Consider the following 19,532-nt stretch of genomic DNA (forward strand, 5'->3'; position numbering starts at 1 on the left):
GCTGATCGGTAGCAGGGAGTGGGGGAGGGGAGGGGAGGGAACTTGCACCCTCAGGGAAGAGGCAGGGGAGGCGCTTGGCTGGCAGCAGAGCCTGCCCTGCTGCAGCAGGAGCCGGCAGCATCAAGCTTCTGCCCTCACAGGAGAAAGCGGAGGGGCGAAAAGCAGGCCGGGCCGGGGCCCCTTTGGATTGTGGGCCCAGCGCCATGGCAAATCTAGTACTGACCAGAACCCTACTGAGCGAGGCATGATACAAACAGAAGAAAAAGACAGTCCGTGCCCCAATGAGCTTATGCTTCTTCCAAGTGTTTATTTCAAACATCTTTGGTCCTGGATGGAGGACTGATTTTGCAACAGCAGATCTCTATGAGAGCTGAAGATGCCACTTGTTTTCCTTTATGGAAATCATAATCTGTTAACCTTCTGAGGTGAAACCTAGCACTTGATCGTATTCAATGTCAGCCCAGGCCTATGACTGACTTTTCTGGCACCATGCATCTGTCCTGAATCCAAGATACTTCAGGAACCGTTTCAGTGTGTTTACTTCAGCTTTCTCTGTGTACTTAATCCTTCTCTCTTCCCAGATAATTTTTCTGGTAAGTGAATTTCCTTCTTCCCTAATGCCAATATTATTGTTGCCATGATCCTGGAGAAAGACCCTGGCAGCACATGTAATTTCAAAAGATAATGACTGACTATGGGAAGAGAGCTGCCAGACAGCTGCAAAACATAAGAGTTGTCTTGAGGATGGTAAAATGGAAATTCTTTGAAGACAAGCCTCCTATAGAAACTTACTTAGATATTTCATGCAGGGCCCTGTTCTGTTTGTCCCCAAACCTCTAAGGCTAGAAATAGAAATGAGGAACAGAGGTTGTAACGTGCCGATCTGAAGTAGATGAATAATTTAATTCATGTCATGGCTTTTTCATGGGTTACTCAGACTAGGAATAAGACAAAGATATTCCTGCAATTCTTGTATAAGTACATGAGTACCTCCTTTGGGCATAGGGAAGTTACTTACCTTATTGTGGAATTCTTTGAGATGCGTGGTCCATATCCGTATTCCACTGTGAAGTACAAGTGTATGCCATGCACCTGAGACCGGAGAAATCTTGCAAGCAGTCTCCAGTGTTCCACCTGTGCCCCTGCACCAAAGATATAAGGAGTCGGGCAGATCGACTACCTCTCCAGTTCCGTCTCTACCATGAATCTTGTCATATTCCGAAGCAGAGGGAAAGGAATAGGAATAGTGGAATACAGATAGGGACCTCACATCTCAAAGAACTCCAGTTAAAACTAGACACTTCCCTTTCTTCTTCGAGTGCTGGTCCCTATGTTTTATTTCACCACAGGTGACTGACAAGCAATACCAAGAGAGGAGGAGGATGCAAAGCTCCATGTTGTACAGCTGCTTGTAGAACCACTGTCCTGAAGGATGAGTCAGCAGAGGAGCCTTGAACCAAGGCATAATGTCTCATGAATGTACGGATGGAACTCCATGTACCTGCCCTGCAAATATCAAGCGGAGGCACTTCCTGAAGTGATACTATTGAGGCTCCCTATGTACAGTGAGCCCTTACCCCATGTGGAGGAGGAAGCTGTGCCAACTGACAGTAGATCCACTTAGACTCTCTGAGAGAACATAGTTTGTCCATGTACTCGTTCTACGGCAATAACAACAAACAGTCTGGGTGAGTCTCTGATCTGTTTCATTCTCCGCAGGTAAAATGCCAATGCTCATCTCATGCAGAGGGAATGAAGTTGCCTCTTCTCAAGAGACACGGGGCCATCCACGTTAGCATTGTTTGTGAAAGCATGTGGGGGCCCTTAGAGTGTTATAACAGTTCACCGTTTGTTTTTGATTAATCTGATGCAACCTGAGAGTTTTCATGCCAAAAAGAAAAGGGGCTTAGGTACTCGCCTGAACTTGGCTGCCTGTGAAGGGTGGAGTGTGAACTTGGCTGCCTGTGAAGGGTGGAGCAGGAGAGTGAGTTTGTGTATTTGGGGGGCGGGGGGGGGGAACCCGGATTTGTGCTGGAAATGGCCCACCTTGATTATCATGCACATTGTAGGGAGAGTGGTCACTTTGGATCAACTATTACCAGCAGGAGAGTTAGTTTGTGTGTGTATGGGGGTGGGGGGTGAGAAAACCTGGATTTGTGCTGGAAATGGCCCACCTTGATTTTCATACACATTGTAAGGAGAGTGGTCACTTTGGATAAGCTATTACCAGCAGGAGAATGAGTTTGTGTGTGTGGTTTTTGGGAAAAAAAAAAGGTGTGTGGGGGGGGGGGCGGTGAGAACCTGGATTTGTGCTGGAAATGGCCCACCTTGATCATCATACACATTGTAAAGAGAGTGGTCACTTTGGATGGGCTATTACCAGCAGGAGAGTGAGTTTGTGTGTGGGGGGGGGGAGGGGGCGGAGGGTGAGAAAACCTGGATTTGTGCTGGAAATGGCCCAACTTGATTATCATACACATTGTAAGGAGAGTGATCACTTTAGATAAGCTATTACCAGCAGGAGAGTGGGGTAGGAGGAGGTATTGTTTCATGGTCTCTGTGTATATAATGTCTTCTGCAGTTTCCACAGTATGCATCCGATGAAGTGAGCTGTAGCTAACGAAAGCTTATGCTCAAATAAATTGGTTAGTCTCTAAGGTGCCACAAGTACTCCTTTTCTTTTTGTGAAGGGTCTGTAGAGTGACAAGACCACTCTTACAGGTAAATATCTCCCCCAGTTAGAAATGCTAAGTTCCTGATCACCAGGGAAAATACCCACATTTATGTCTGGTAGGGATCCCAGTCTGATGATGGGAATGACAGTCTGATACCGTCCTAGACTTTTAGGTGTGACAGGAAGACCCAAACCCCCTTCATTATACCTTCCCAGGGTGAAGGAAGGATATATTACTATAAGTTTGTCAGAGGCAGCTGCAGACCTCCTCAGCATAGTTTCACAATATTCTGTACATCTCTGCCTGAAAGAGTCTATACTTCTAACCTAAGTTCCCTCTAAACTGCATGCCTGCCAGAGGAGAGGCACCCCTCCCTACCAGCCCCAGCATGGGCCTTGCCCGCAACCAGGGGAGAAGCGCCCCTTCCCCGGCTCACCGGAGTAGTTGGGTGAGAGACACCCCTCCCCACCGGCCCCAGCACAGACCTACCACAGCCGGGAGATGCGCCCCGCCCAAAGCCCATCGGAGCTGCTGTCTAGTGGAGCCCCTCCCTTGGCCCAGCCCAGCTGGAGCTGCCACGGTTGGGGAGAGACACCTCTCCTCTGGCCCCGAGCTGCTGCAGCAAGAGAGGGCTGCGGGGAGTCCTCTCACTCACTGTAGCCCCAGGGCGGCCTGAACCCCAAACACCTCATCACCTCCATATTGGTGCACATAAAATTCATTCTGCACATAGACGTAAAAAATTAAAGGGAACACAGCTTCTGATCTGGACTGCTGGGCTTTGTGGGTATGTGCGCATGCATGCCTAGAGGAACAAGCATGTCTATGATGTGGTCTTTTCAGAATTGACCTGCCCTGCTGAACTCCATGAAGGTGAGCAAGAGAACTCGACACTGAGGATTATCCACACTGCTGCACTCTATGAAGGTGAGCAGGGGAAAATGCAATGGTTTTTCCCCCCTTCAGGAGTTTGTCCCAGTAATCATGCTTCAGAAGTAGGAGCAAAACTGGGCTCAGAGATTGCTAGCTATTGGAAACATTTTTGGAGCAATCAACCCATCCTCAGAGAGGCTGGGCTTATTTGTCTCCCCTTCCCCAACATAGGCCCCTTGACAATCTCTCATGGAAAATACTGACCAGATGCTCAAGAATGGGGCTCCTTAGCAGCTCTACCCCACTGTTGCATGCGGGATCCATATGGGCCAGATAGATCTGTTTCCCCTGAATGTCACAGCATAGGACATGAGTAGGTTTCTTTGGAGCAGGGTTATAGAGATGACAGGGGGTGAGAGCCGAAGCCAAATGCCCCTTATCACACACTGGTGTTGGCAGCATCCATGTGGTCTCTGGTGCCTTCCACCCAGGACCACTAGTGAAGAGGACTGGGAAGAAGAGAAAGCAGCTAAGCTGATGATCTGAGGTGTGGCTGCTGGTACCTATAGGGATTCTGGTACAGTCTTTCATCTGGCATGCAGCCCTTCTAGCTTCACTCCCTCCTGATGGAGATTGACAAGAAGCCCTTCCTTCCCTGTCAGTTCTTTTCCAATCCTGCCTGCTTCCTTTCTTACCAGGGGGTGAGGAGCTGAGGCAGTCCCATTCAAAAAAGGCAGAAAGTCCACTCTGCTGCGAAAGCCAGCTGACCTTCCCAGTGAGAGAGGATGTTTGTTTCTTAGCTGCATACCTCTGAATTTGCTTTTGACAAAGGCCATGTCAAGGCAGGAGAGGAAGCCAGGAGGAACTGTGCAGCTATGCAGGGAAGCTTAAATACAGCATTGTGCTTCTTTTAACATTTGCTTGGACTATTTCACAATCAGCATTTCTTAAGACAATCATTTATAATGCAGTGAACATCCACCAAGCATGAGAGGAACAAAATACTGATGCAAAATGAGTGACGCCTGTTGTGCATATTTAGAAATTCATTCTATTCACTATTACTCCTTACTGGAGATCAATCCTCCACAATACCATATCAGCCCCAAAAGCAGCAGATTGCGAGGTCAGAGAATTAAACTTCCAAAGAAAGAGATGACCTATTTTCATAAAAAAAAAAATACTGAAAACATAGAACAGAATTACAGAAAGTTACAAAAGCAGCACTGAACTTTTTCAGACACCAAGTAGATCATTAAGAAACCTTCAGTGTGTATTTTTGAAATTTACTTCCAGACATCTTTTGAAAGCTACATATAACATTTGGGAACATACCTGTTCAGATTTGAAATAGCCGATTGTGTTTTCATCTAACTGAAAGTATCTTCTCTTCCAGTTCTTCATCTATTAAAGGAAAAAAAAAGAAAATATTGTAATCCAAGCAATACATGATTCCCTTTAATTACACTCAGTCTAGCTAGGTTTTTTGAAAAATACATCAGTGAACCATTAGCAGTTATATGGAAGCTGCATTTTCCAATTTTTATTTTTGAAATTACTTTTAGCAATTTCTACTAAAAAGCTATTGGATATTTCTTGAAGTGCCACACTTTTATTTCCAATTATTCCTATTCATAGGAATAATGTTTCCTACATTCATTACTCTAGATTATTTTAAAGCCAAATATCCTGTTCTGTAAAGTCTAAGATTTAATTTCACAAGAAGTACACTTGGAAAGGTTTTCTTAAGGATCACAATGCCTCTAAGTCTGTGAAATCAGCAGTATGGTAATTCAATTACTCATCATTCTGTAGAAAGTGGCAAAAAATGTTTAGATGCTCCTTTGGAAAAGAGTGAGAACAGAAAAAAGGTATCTGGGGAAAATTTAGGGAACTACAATCCTATACAGGACAAATTACCACTGATGAAGTGAGGTCCAAATTCCTTGATTTAGGGAATCTGTTCCAAAAGTGCTGTGGACAAATCTGAAATATGCACTTTCTATCTGACATTCTACATACAGGTAGAATGAATCAAACGTGTACTTTATTCACGTCATACACATCAAATGACCTGGAATAACAAATGGGATTAAAGTGATACGATTACTTGAATGGAAAACTGGGATAAGGGTAAACCGAGAGGGACAAAAAATAGAAAGACATGAAGACCTCTGTGTAAGATTGAAAGCTTCTCTTGGTGAAAGGGACAAGTTGGTCCATTACAAGGTACTACTTCACCCACCTTGTCTCTAATATCGTGGGACCAATACGGCTACAACAACACTGCAAATATGAATAAGCCAGAAATATACCTTATTCTGTTCAGAGAAATATAAAGAAAACTAGGGAATATGCCGCCAGCCAACCATGAAGATAGTAAGCAGGAAAGTACATTGAATAGTGGTGGTGAAGAAAGTATGTACTTCTATTACATAGCGCTTAAACTATGAGTAAAAAAAGAACGAATATGTTTGCATATAAATTGGTATATCAAAAAGTAAAATGTTTAATATAACATAGGGGTTTATATTTACACCCTTCCCACTAATAATGTGATAATGGCTTAATAGATTTTTTTTACTTAAACTGCTTAAACAGTATCGCCTCATATATTTGAATAATTTGGCCAGTACTCATATACTACAAAGGCAATTTGGCTATGAATTTATGCAGCCTATAAGTGAACAAATTTTCACTGTTATTGTAAGTTGCACACCTAATATGGACTGTATTATACATATAGTTCACGTAATACTTTTCATATTACTTCAGTCTAACGAACACAGTATTTCTGCGTACACATCTCAGATTAGAAAATGAGTTTTCTACATGGTGTTTGAGAAACAAGATAATGTAAATACTAACATAATGCACACACACAAGAGCAGACAAAGTTTTCACGCAATTGTAACGGACATTCTGATTTGAGTCTAACCATGCAACCTAAGCATCATTTTAAACTTATTTGTGTGTGGCATTTCTTTGGTGTCCTTCTAAAATAAAAAGGAAGAACAAGTTCATAAGAACAGCTGTACTCGGTGGTCCAATCTAGTTCACTATCCTATCTCCTAGAGTGGCAAATACCAAAGTTTCAGAGGGAGTGTACAGAACAGGGTAGTTGGAGTAATTCAGCCCTGTCTTTTCTTCCCAGCTTCTAGCAGTCAGAGGTTTAGGGTTGCCCTGAGCATGGAGTTACATCTATAACCATCTTGTGTAATAGGCACTGATAGCCCTATCCTCCATGAATTTATCTAATTCCTTTTTGAACCAAATTATACTTCTGGACATAATACCCTCCCATGGCAATGAGTTCCACAGGTTCCTCTTGTTTATATTAGATCTGTTACCCATTCTTTTCATTGGGTGACCCTTAGTTTTTGTACCGTGGGAAAATAACACTTCTCTATTCACTTTTTCCACACCATTCATGTTTTTATAGACCTCTATCATATCCCTCACCCTTTAGCTGTTCTAAGTGGAACAGCCCTAATCTTTTCAGTCTCTATTCTCTGAACCTTATTCAAGGTATGATACTTTGTCTTATTTTTTATCCCTTTCCTCATAGTCCCCAACATGGTTAGCTTTTTTAAGCATTGCTGCATACTGAGCTGAAGTTTTCTGAAAACTACCCATGGTAACTCCAAGATCCCTTTCTTGAGTGGTAACCGCTAATTTAGAACTCATCATTATATACATATAGCGGGGATTATTTTTCGCAACATGCATTACTTTGCACTTAAACACAGAATTTCATCTGCCATTTTGTTGCCCAATCACCCAGTCTTGTGAGATCCCTTTGTAACCCTATGCAATCAACTTTGGACTTAACTATATTGAATAATGTTGTATCACATGCAAACTGTGCCACTTCACTGTTCACTCCCTTTTCCGATCATGAATATGTTGAACAGTACAGGTCCCAATACAGATCTTTGGAGGATCCTGCTGTTCACTTCTCTCCATTGTGAAAACTGCCCATTTATTCCTACCCTTCGTTTCCTATCTTTTAACCAGTTACTGATCCATGAGAGACCTTTCCCTCTTATCCCATGACTACTTAGTGTCTGTAAGAGTCTTTGGTGAGGGACCTTGTCCAAGACTTTCTGAAAATCCAAGTATACTACATCAGCTGGGTCATCCTTGTCTACGCATCTGTTCATACTCTCAAAGAATTCTAATAGGTTAGTGAGGCACGGCTTCCCTTTACAAAAGCTGTGTTAAACACAATTTGTTAGGCAAGAGTTATCTATATCTCTGATCATTTTGTTCTTTGCTATAATTTCTACCAATATGCCTGGTACTCAAGTTAGACTCACCAGCCTATAATCATTAGAACTGCATCTAGAATCCTTTAAAAATCAGCATTAGCTACTTTCCAGTCATCTGGTACAGACTTGTTTATGAAATGGGTTATATACTACAGTTGTTAGAGCGGAAATTCCATATTTGAGTTCCATCACAACTCTTGGGTGAATACCATCTGCTCCTGGTAATTTAGTGTTTAATTTATTAAATTGGTTCTAAAACATCTTCTATTGACACATCAATGTGGGACAGTACTTCAGATCTGTCAACCAAAAAGGATAGCTCCGATATGGGTATTTCCCCCACATCCTCTGCAGTTAAGATTGACAGAAAGAATCCATTTACTTCTTCCACAATGCCCGTGTCTTCCTTGAGTGTTCTTTAACAGCTTGGCCATCTAGTGGCCCCGCTGCCACTTTGGCAGACTTTCTGCTTCTGATGATGATAAAAGTTTCATGCTCCCAGACTTCAATGTTGCAAGTTTGCAGAGCTTTGAATATAGCATGTGCTAAATCCCTTAATCTTGAACTGTTTGGCGACACACCAATCTCCTTCACACCTTTGGAATTGCACAATTGCTCCTCCAAACCACATAGAACACCTAAAATCTTTCCCTAACCACTTCACACTTCATAAATCCTGCATGCAGTAAACTCTTGCTTCAGTCCAAATATCTTCTATACACTTTTCATTACAAAAAATAGCTGCATGTTCTCATGCCAAAGAGCATCCCTTAATTACACACTTAGCCTAAAACCCATGTGCAGCAATGGTTTTCCTCCCCAAAACGTCTTAAATTTTAAACTAATACAAAAACAAGTGGAAGCACCAAAAAATCCCCACAAAAGTTGAAATACCACCAATACAGAGATAAAACACATACTACTACTACTGAATCACCACCCATTTGATAAAATTCTAATTCTAACTACCCTCAATATTTTAACAACATTAGTGTTATTTGGTAAAAACCAAAGATCAGTATCAATTGATCTCAGTATAATATGCAAAGTAACCGTAATAACTTTGGGGCCTCTGTTCTTCACAAGAGGAATGCATTATTCTCCAAATCACTTACCACAGCGCCTTGTTTAACACAATAGCCAGCTTTGATAACAGCATTGTCTGGGGGAGGTTTAGCAGTAAAGTAAGGAAGGTGGCTTTGTGACCGTTTCAAGTAATTTCTGTCATCTCCTTCCCCACATTCATTTAATTCTTCTTTCTAGAATGAATCAGAGAAAGGTTCAGGATGTTCAGCGTTTGCTCCAAAGCCCAGGGATATAAGAACAGAAAATGAAAGTGTATTTGGTTCCCTAAACTTGGTATTTGGTCCACCCCGTACCCACAAACCCCATCTCTGATTTGTTTAGAAGCAGCAAATACTTGACACTGCAGTACAGCAGTAATATCAATGTGACAATTATCTACATAAGGCCTACTGGAGTACTCCAGGTACTGCTCAAAACTACACAGTTTGAAAACAGATTATGAACAGATAAAGCAATTAAAAATAGTATGTTGAAGACCTAAGAAACAAAATCTTTACTCCTTTTAAAAAAAATTAATCCATGGAATGACTTTGTTTAGGAGTACAACAGTCTAGATAATTCCAAAACTATGATTTGGGCCAGTCATGCAAGTCTTCAGAACAACCAATCCCCCAACGTGACCTAAAAGCATAAGATAGTACACAGAGTGTCAAGCTCAGTAGAATGACAGTGCATCTACTTTTAGATCTAACCATTACTAGCTTTTTATTTTCAATCAGGTTTCTAGCACACCGTTTATAAAAATCTTGGCTTTCTGAGCCAATCAGTATCTTTCCTTTCTCCACTGCAAAACGCAAAAACAAATATATCAGTTAACTTCAGTAATCGACTAACTTGAACAACTTTGACATTGCTCATGTCAGAAACTCATTTCATGCCAAGAAATTCAAACTCATATAGGGGGTCTGATTCTTGGCAGTAAAGAAGTCAACACTTAAAAGTGTAATCTTTCATACAGTCACAGAAAAGTAAAATAGTTGAAGAGACACCTAGATACCATATCAGGTAAACAATTTAAAAAGCAAGCTTATGAGAGTATGAGTCTTCTGGATGAGGATGGATGGGTTGACAAATTTATTATTGGTAAAATAACGTATCTCAGAGTATCCTGACAAGACAGACACATAGCACAACTCTTCCACTAATAACATTTCCTTACTTGGTATGAAGCTATTACCTGAGTAGGTGTAATGATGGGAACACCACCAACAATTTCTGTTCTGTAAGACACTTGTTTCTTTCCACCCAGATTTTCAACTTGGCGATTTGAGCTATCAGGTTGACATAGCAGATCAGACTGCTTTGGTACCTGAAAAGTTAGACATGATGAATAATTTGATGTTTTCCCCTGTTTTAAGACTAAAAATAAAGCTAGTAATCCCCATGCTTAGGTACCTAAAAAGCCTCAGTTATTATTCAAGCACTCACATTCAGTCTCCAGAAGGATTTCTACAACTAGTTTTTAATTCTAAAGAAATATCTCAATAGGTAACTGTTTGCAACAGATTTGTGTTCGATATCAGAAAAAAAAAAAACACTGATCTGTGGTTAAGACACTTGACTTTGACTCAGGAAATCAGGCTTCACTTTCCAGCTCTGCCACAAACTCCCTACCTAATCTTCAGCAAGTCAGTTTCTCTGTGCCACAATTTCTCATCTGTAAAGTAGAAATAGTTTCTCCCACCTTGTCATTAAGCTCTTTGGGGCTAGGATTCTTACTACGTCTAAACTTTGCTTAGTACAATGGGACCACAAACCTTGGTGTCTAGGTACTACTGTAATGCAAAGAGTTACTATTCATACAAAGCTATCGTGTCGATGTTTGACAAGTGTCTTTGCTGCTTGATGCAGCATTTTCACCCACAATTTAATGCTTAGCATGAAGGTATTTAAATTACTATGAAACAATATGAACTAAACTGAAACTCTGCTTTAATTGTAATATCTGGAGCAAGGTGAAAAAAGTTATCCATACTGTTCAAGCGGCTTTATAGAATGACAAGATACAGGTTTGTACTTCAATGCAAAATCTTCAGGGCTAAAGAATGCAATGGTTAATAATCATTAACATGTTTCAGAGTAGCAGCCGTGTTAGTCTGTATTCGTAAAAAGAAAAGGAGGACTTGTGGCACCTTAGAGACGAACCAATTTATTTGAGCATAAGCTTTCGTGAGCTACAGCTCACTTCATCGGATGCATTCAGTGGAAAATACAGTGGGGAGATTTATATACATAGAGAAAGTGAAACAATGGGTGTTACCATACACACTGTAACGAGAGTGATCACTTAAGGTGAGCTATTACCAGCAGGAGAGCGGTGGGGAAAAAACCTTTTGTAATGATAATCAAGGTGGGCCATTTCCAGCAGTTGACAAGAACGTCTGAGGAACAGTATGTGTGTGTCCATTTATTCTTTTACGTAGAGACTGTCCAGTTTGGCCAATGTACATAGAGGGGCATTGCTGGCACATATCACATTGGTAGATGTGCAGGTGAACGAGCCTCTGATAGTGTGGCTGATGTGATAAGGCCCTATGATGGTGTCCCTGAATAGATATGTGGGCACACAGTTGGCAACGGGCTTTGTTGCAAGGATAGGTTCCTGGGTTAGTGGTTCTGTTGTGTGGTTGCTGGTGAGTATTTGCTTCAGATTGGGGGGCTGTCTGTAAGCAATGATTGGCCTGTCTCCCAAGATCTGTGAGAGTGATGGGTCATCCTTCAGGATAGGGTTGTAGATCCTTGATGATGCGTTCGAGAGGTTTTAGTTGGGGGCTGAAGGTGATGGCTAGTGGTGTTTTGTTATTTGCTTTGTTGGGCCTGTCCTGTAGCAGGTGACTTCTGGGTACTCTTCTGGCTCTGTCAATCTGTTTCTTCACTTCAGCAGGTGGGTACTGTAGTTGTAAGAATGCTTGAGAGAGATCTTGTAGGTGTTTGTCTGAGGGGTTGGAGCAAATGCGATTGTATCGTAGAGCTTGGCTGTAGACAATGGATCGTGTGGTGTGGTCTGGATGAAAGCTGGAGGCATGTAGGTAGGCATAGCGGTCAGTAGGTTTCCGGTATAGGGTGGTGTTTATGTGACCATCGCGTCCAGGAAGTGGATCTCGTGTGTGGACTGGTTCAGGCTGAGGTTGATGGTGGGATGGAAATTGTTGAAATCATGGTGGAATTCCTCAAGGGCTTCTTTTCCATGAGTCCAGATGATGAAGATGTCATCAATGTAGCGCAAGTAGAGTAGAGGCATTAGGGGACGAGAGCTGAGGAAGCGTTGTTCTAAGTCAGCCATAAAAACATTGGCATTCTGTGGGGCCATGCAGGTACCCATAGCAGTGCCGCTGATTTGAAGGTATACCTTGAATAGAGACTGGGAGTGGATGGATCATTACACAAAGTAAAACTATTTCCCCATGTTTATTCCCCCCCTCTCCCCCACCGTTCCTCAGACATTCTTGTCAACTGCTGGAAATGGCCCACCTTGATTATCACTACAAAAGGTTTTTCCCCCCTGCTCTCCTGCTAGTAATAGCTCACCCTACAGTGATCACTCTCGTTACACTGTGTATGGTAACGCCCATTGTTTCATGTTCTCTATGTATATAAATCTCCCCACTGTATTTTCCACTGAATGCATCCAATGAAGTGAGCTGTAGTTCACGAAAGCTTATGCTCAAATAAATTTGTTAGTCTCCAAGGAGCCACAAGTCCTCCTTTTCTTTTTGAGAATCATTAACATGGAATATTGGGGAGAGGAGTGTGCAAATTGTAAGATGAGTTTAACAATAGGATCCAAAGATTAGTGTTCCACAGCAATTTAAGACAGACACATTAAGAACTGTATGCAGATAATGCAAGTTACTCAACTTGATACACTACTATAAGAAATCTCTGGACATTAGCTTACCTTCAAGCAAAAATTGGCACTATTTCATCAAGAGAGGGGGATAAAAGGTGAGGTGTGTTATACGAGCTACACAAAAGGCAAATGGGACTATGCTGAGTATTACCACTTACCTCTTCATACTGAGTACTGATGAAGTAGATCACTGTATCACAGGAGCACCAAAGAAAGGAAATAGGAGATCTAGTACTTTCCAAATCAAACAGGAAGTGCTGAGGGAACTAACTTTTAGGAACTCTCTCTGAAAGTGTCTAAAACTGACACCCAACCTTTGTAAATAGGATTACCTGGTGAAACAACATGTTCAGGTAGTTTGAGAAATACCTTTGAGAAATACCGGAAGCAAAAGCAGTTCATGTTCCGCCTTAGCTATTTTCGAAAACGGCCATGTTTATCCCAGTTTGTCGGAATCAAATAGTTCTAAACCATCTGCCCCAGCCTCCACATCTGAAAAACCTTTACAAAGGTTTGTTACTTCACACAAAATCAAGTCATCGATGGTTGCAAAATAAGCATCCATCTATTAGATAATCAGGAGAAGCAGCTACTCCTTTTCTTCTTCACCTTGTTTGACTGTGCTCCTTGCAGCTCAGTAGGAGCTGCAGTCACAATGGTGCCTCTGCCACTGAATGGTCTCCCACAGCATCTGACAATAAGCCCTCTTGCAAAGTCTCACATCAAGACACAGTATTTCAAAATATTTTTAAATATTTGAATGCTTTTGAATACGTCAGTCTGCTAAAGGTGAGCTAAAAGGTGCCAGCTCTTCAGGAGCTTGATTCTGCCTGTTCTTGAGTTTGTGCCAAATCTGAAAACTGCATAGTTTTCTATCCTTGGAAGCAATACAAAGGCATTCTATTCCAAAAGGTAACATCTTTAGACTTGGATTAGCCTGCTTTCAAACAAATCAGAACCCCAGAACAAGGGTCAAGAACGTCCAATTTAGGAAAGGCAGAGCAATTCAAAAATATCAGATGTATGGCTGATCTAATAGTTTCAGTATTGTATATCTTGGTCTGGAGTATAAATAAGGAAGCAACTTCTTTCTTGTTCTTCAAAAGAGAAAGTATTTTGCTTTATGAGCTTTACAATTCTTAAATCTAGTCTAATCAAAGTCTCAGTTATAATAGTTTTTACTTATAAACACAAATGCAATGGGAAAAGACAACTACTACTTCTGAGTGGCTTTGATGTTTGGGTACTGGAAATAATCTACTGAAAAGTGGATGTTAAAGTTTCCAAGAGCTGTGACAGAAAACTATTACCTAGGACAGTTTGCTTGCAGAAAGTACAGCTGAATTATTCACTGGATAAACAGCACTAATTAGGAATATGCTTAATTTTTTTGATAGCTGTGCTCCTAAAGCACAGTAAGATACACACAAAAGAAGAAAGGCGATGCAGCTTGTGTCATTTTCGATTGAAGTTTGTTAGCATAACCCAAGGCACATTAAAGTTCAATAATCTGAGGATTAAGTGTGAAGTCTGAAGGATTTATTAACTGACTATGCTATAGACAGAGGTTAAAGTATAACCTTTGTATCAATCTAATTGCTAAAAATCAGTCAAGCCTTCTACAAATCTTGATTAATTGGATTCCATTCCATTAAATCATATATGAACTTAATTCAGTGAAGGTTCATATTTTCAAGATTTTAACAGATTTTAAATAATTTCATGATGTTCTCAATGTAATTTACAAGAATAATAATAAAGGTGAAGTTAATTTCAACTTTGTTCAAGTAATTGGGGGGCTCAACATCTGAACAACAAGAATGTACACTTCTTCAATCCTGTATCCGGCCTGTGTCATCTTACCTCTCCTATGAGGAACAAAATTCCTTTTGACTCCTCTTTGGTACTAGTTCTAAATTTTGTAGTTGGCAATTTTAGGATGCCATGGCAATGTGTGGTTCATTTAGAGTTGCCATAGAGAAGATAGAAATATTTTTCATAGAAGAAAAATATTTCTACGGAAATATCCTTAAACATATGGTGGGAAATTGTGGGCTGGATTTGTTGGTCAGATCCAGTTCCTTTGTTCCACTCTGGAGGTGCATGGGTCTGTAATGCCTATGGATCTTTTTGCTGGGAATACTCAGAGTAGCCTATACCACCAACTCCTGCAGCTCCCAACAAAGTGGACATATGTCAAGAATAAGGGCCTCAAAGTTACTGCAGTTTAGGTTTCATGACTGGCATAACAGCCCTCCAGAGCTACTATATCTGGCCAGAGTAGTTTACAGCAGTCCTGGAATTGGCCTCACAATCAAGAAGTTGCAACCAGTTCCTCTATAGCACCCCACCACACACTGCACCCAGTCAAATCTGGATACTACAAAAACTTGTCCCCATATATTAGACTCCTTTATTGCTCATAAATAGGGACCTACCAAATTCACCGTGCATTTTGGTCAATTTCACAGTCATAGGATTTTAAAAATAGTAAATTTCATTATTTCAGCTATTTAAATCTGAAATTTCATGGTGTTGTAATCGTAGGGGTCCCGACGCAAAAAGGGGGCTGTCACAAGGTTATTGTAGGGGGTATTGTGGTACTGCTACCCTTACTTCTGCGCTGCCGCAGGTGGCAGCGCTGCCTTCAGAGCTGGGTGGCCAGAGAACAGCTACTTCTGGCCAGGAGCCCTACTCTGAAGGCAGTCCGCTGCCAGGGGCAGCACAGAAGTAAGGATCGCATGGTATGGTATTTCCACCCTTACTTCTGTGCTGCTGCCTGCAGGGCTGGGCCCACACTCTCCAGCCACCCAGCTCTGAAGGCAGCAGTGCAGAAGTAAGGATGGCAATACCACAATCCCCTGTAAAATAATCTCGTGACTCCCACCAACTCCCTTTTGGGTCAGGAGCCCCAGTTTGAGAAACTCTGGTCTCCCCCAGGAAATTGGTATAATACAGGGTAAAAGTACACAAGACCAGATTTCTCTATGATGCGTTTTTTGTGGCTGTGAATTTAGTAGGGCACTACTCAAACCGTATGAGCAGAACTCAAGAGTGGAGGAAAGAGAGTCAAAGTGTATACAAGCATTGTGTTTTTATGTGCTGTAGTCACATGGTCTTCCTATAAAATGCTATGTCCGCTCCCCTCTCTCTTTTGCACACACTTTCACTGGTCAGGATGCATTCTGTGAATGTGCAGCCGAAGAATTTTCCACAGAATCCTTTGCCACTGAACAATGCTCCAAAACCTAAACTTTCATTTTCGAAAAATGTGTCATCTACTAATGCTTGTGAAGAAAAAGCTTTTCAAAACATGAACTAAACATGAAGTAAAAGAATGTTGCCTTCCCTGATCTTTCACATAACCTTAAACAGCTCAGAGAGAGAGATGGCCTGTCTTCTTTATCCCAATTCCTCCAACACTTCTTCAGATATTAAGAGCTCCAGTTGTTCCCATTCCACTGCCAAAATTCCCCATCTCTTCTCCCACTGTCAGGGCTTCTATAATGCAGTTATCTATTAGGATTAACATAGCTCTGTGGCATGTTAGAATCAGAAATGAAAACAGAGACAGCATAAACATTTAAATAAAAACAGGGTTACTGTATAGATTGTAAAAAGAAAAGGAGTACTTGTGGCACCTTAGAGAGACTAACCAATTTATCTGAGCATGAGCTTTCGTGAGCTACAGCTCACTTCATCAGATGCATACCGTGGAAACTGCAGCAGACTTTATATATACACAGAGAATATGAAACAATACCTCCTCCCACCCCACTGTCCTGCTGGTAATAGCTTATCTAAAAGCCATTTCCAGCACAAATCCAGGTTTTCTCACCCTCCACCCCCCCACACAAATTCACTCTCCTGCTGGTGATAGCCCATCCAAAGTGACAACTCTTTACACAATGTGCATGATAATGAAGTTAGGCCATTTCCTGCACAAATCCAGGTTCTCTCACTCCCTCACCCCCCTCCAAAAACCCACCCCCATACACACACAAACTCACTCTCCTGCTGGTAATAGCTCATCCAAACTGACCACTCTCCAAGTTTAAATCCAAGTTAAACCAGAACATCGGGGGGGGGGGGGTAGGAAAAAACAAGAGGAAATAGCCACTCCCAGTCTCTATTTAAGCCTAAATTAATAGTATCCAATTTGCAAATGAATTCCAATTCAGCAGTTTCTCGCTGGAGTCTGGATTTGAAGTTTTTTTGTTGTAAGATAGCGACCTTCATGTCTGTGATTGCGTGACCAGAGAGATTGAAGTGTTCTCCGACTGGTTTATGAATGTTATAATTCTTGACATCTGATTTGTGTCCATTTATTCTTTTACGTAGAGACTGTCCAGTTTGACCAATGTACATGGCAGAGGGGCATTGCTGGCACATGATGGCATAAATCACATTGGTGGATGTGCAGGTGAACGAGCCTCTGATAGTGTGGCTGATGTTATTAGGCCCTGTGATGGTGTCCCCTGAATAGATATGTGGGCACAACTGGCAATTGGCAATTGTGCCCACATATCTATTCAGGGGACACCATCACAGGGCCTAATAACATCAGCCACACTATCAGAGGCTCGTTCACCTGCACATCCACCAATGTGATTTATGCCATCATGTGCCAGCAATGCCCCTCTGCCATGTACATTGGTCAAACTGGACAGTCTCTACGTAAAAGAATAAATGGACACAAATCAGATGTCAAGAATTATAACATTCATAAACCAGTCGGAGAACACTTCAATCTCTCTGGTCACGCAATCACAGACATGAAGGTCGCTATCTTAAAACAAAAAAACTTCAAATCCAGACTCCAGCGAGAAACTGCTGAATTGGAATTCATTTGCAAATTGGATACTATTAATTTAGGCTTAAATAGAGACTGGGAGTGGCTATTTCCTCTTGTTTTTTCCTACCTCCCCCCCCCGATGTTCTGGTTTAACTTGGATTTAAACTTGGAGAGTGGTCAGTTTGGATGAGCTATTACCAGCAGGAGAGTGAGTTTGTGTGTGTATGGGGGTGGGTTTTTGGAGGGGGGTGAGGGAATGAGAGAACCTGGATTTGTGCAGGAAATGGCCTAACTTCATTATCATGCACATTGTGTAAAGAGTTGTCACTTTGGATTGGCTATCACCAGCAGGAGAGTGAATTTGTGTGGGGGGGTGGAGGGTGAGAAAACCTGGATTTGTGCTGGAAATGGCTATTAGATAAGCTATTACCAGCAGGACAGTGGGGTGGGAGGAGGTATTGTTTCATATTCTCTGTGTATATATAAAGTCTGCTGCAGTTTCCACGGTATGCATCTGATGAAGTGAGCTGTAGCTCACGAAAGCTCATGCTCAAATAAATTGGTTAGTCTCTAAGGTGCCACAAGTACTCCTTTTCTTTTTGCGAATACAGACTAACACGGCTGTTACTCTGAAACCTGTATAGATTGTATTCATTTTGTCTGAAGTTATTAAAAATCTATTTTTTAAAAAACTGAAAAGCTGTTGCAGAATTACCAGTATGTCACATTAGAACATTGTAGAATCCAAGTATGTTGTGACAAGTTGGACCTAAATTCTGCAGCAAAAACATGAGGGGCCTTGACTACAGTCCATGCTTTAATCCAGGGTTTCTCAAACTTTATTGCACCACAACCCCTTTCTGACAACAAAAATTACTACATGACCCCAGGAAGGGGCACTGAAGCCCAAGCCCCTCCACCCTGGGCAGAGGGGCCAAAGCCCGAGCCCCACCCCCCTGGGGGAGTGGGGGGTGAAGCCAAAGCTTGAGAGCTTCAGCCCTGGGCGGGTAGGGGCTGTAACCTGAGCCCTGCCACCCAGGGCAGAAGCTCTCAGGGTTTGGCCGCAGCCTTGGGTGGTGGGGCTCAGATTTTTGGCTTCAGCCTAGGCCCCAGCAAGTCTAATGCCAGCCCTGGCAACCCCATTAAAACAGGGTGGTGACCCACAGTTTGAGAACCACTGCTTTAATCTAACAGAAAAAAAAAAATCGATTCTGCAACCCAGCTTCTCCCACAATTCTGGATGTCTGGGCTGTTCCCCTCCATTTTGCAGCTCACAGAGGCAGATCAGCGTTTTGGCACCATGTGTTCTGACCTCTGTTCCCATTTGTCAACAGATTTCCTGCCTCTGCAGCAGCAGGCTGTTCAATTGCGCCCACCCTCATCCATTATATATATATATTTTTTTTTTTCTCAGCTTGGGCAGTAGTGAGCAGTTTCATCTTTTCAGCTTACTGATCCTCCCTGGGTCAGTTAACAGTTTGGTGGTTTAACCCAGCCTGACCCTCTGCTGCAGCATCTCCCTGTCTGCTCCTGTGCCCCTATTCAGGTATGGCAGAGAAGTCAAGAAAGCACCATGTGAAAGCCAAGTGATGCTCTGTTTGCAGAGCAGGGAGAGGGTTGAAAAACAAGAACCACCCCAGGCAGTCAATTCAGGGGTAAGTCTCAGGTGACTCATGAAGAACAAAGAGGAAAGTTTGTAGGGTCACAAGTCTGTTCACCCTACTCCTCACCACAAGTCTTAAAGAACTGGGCTTCTACCCTTCCCTCCCAATTTACCCCAGGGGGCTCTGGTGAGTCCCCTCCACCCTCTTGGGAGGGAATGGCTCCCAGAGGGGGAGTATTCAGACACAGATCTTGAGAGGGCTTCAGACCCTAAGGAAGGCAAGTTTTAAAATGCCTCAAAAGCAAAAGCAGAACTTCTACCCAACACATCCAAAAACAGCTTAAAAAAAAACTAAAGTAAAAAAAGGGAGGGGAGGGGA

The 19,532-nt window shown here is 42.1% G+C and overlaps 1 protein-coding gene across 7 annotated transcripts in view; it reads right to left on the bottom strand.

Moving 5' to 3' along the window:
- PLEKHA1 (pleckstrin homology domain containing A1) overlaps positions 1 to 19,532 on the bottom strand; it is an 84,786-nt gene that overhangs the window by 17,026 nt on the left and 48,228 nt on the right. For all 7 annotated transcript variants that reach the window (XM_077822993.1, XM_077822989.1, XM_077822994.1 and 4 more), the window contains 3 exons: positions 10,083 to 10,214; positions 8,935 to 9,078; positions 4,884 to 4,952 (listed from right to left, as the gene is read on the bottom strand). In XM_077822993.1, coding sequence (XP_077679119.1) covers positions 4,884 to 4,952; positions 8,935 to 9,078; positions 10,083 to 10,214 — 345 coding nt within the window. The remainder of the gene's footprint in view (positions 1 to 4,883; positions 4,953 to 8,934; positions 9,079 to 10,082; positions 10,215 to 19,532) is intronic.

The sequence above is a fragment of the Eretmochelys imbricata genome, chromosome 7, assembly GCF_965152235.1.
Source record: "Eretmochelys imbricata isolate rEreImb1 chromosome 7, rEreImb1.hap1, whole genome shotgun sequence".
NCBI classification, from domain to species: Eukaryota; Metazoa; Chordata; order Testudines; family Cheloniidae; genus Eretmochelys; species Eretmochelys imbricata.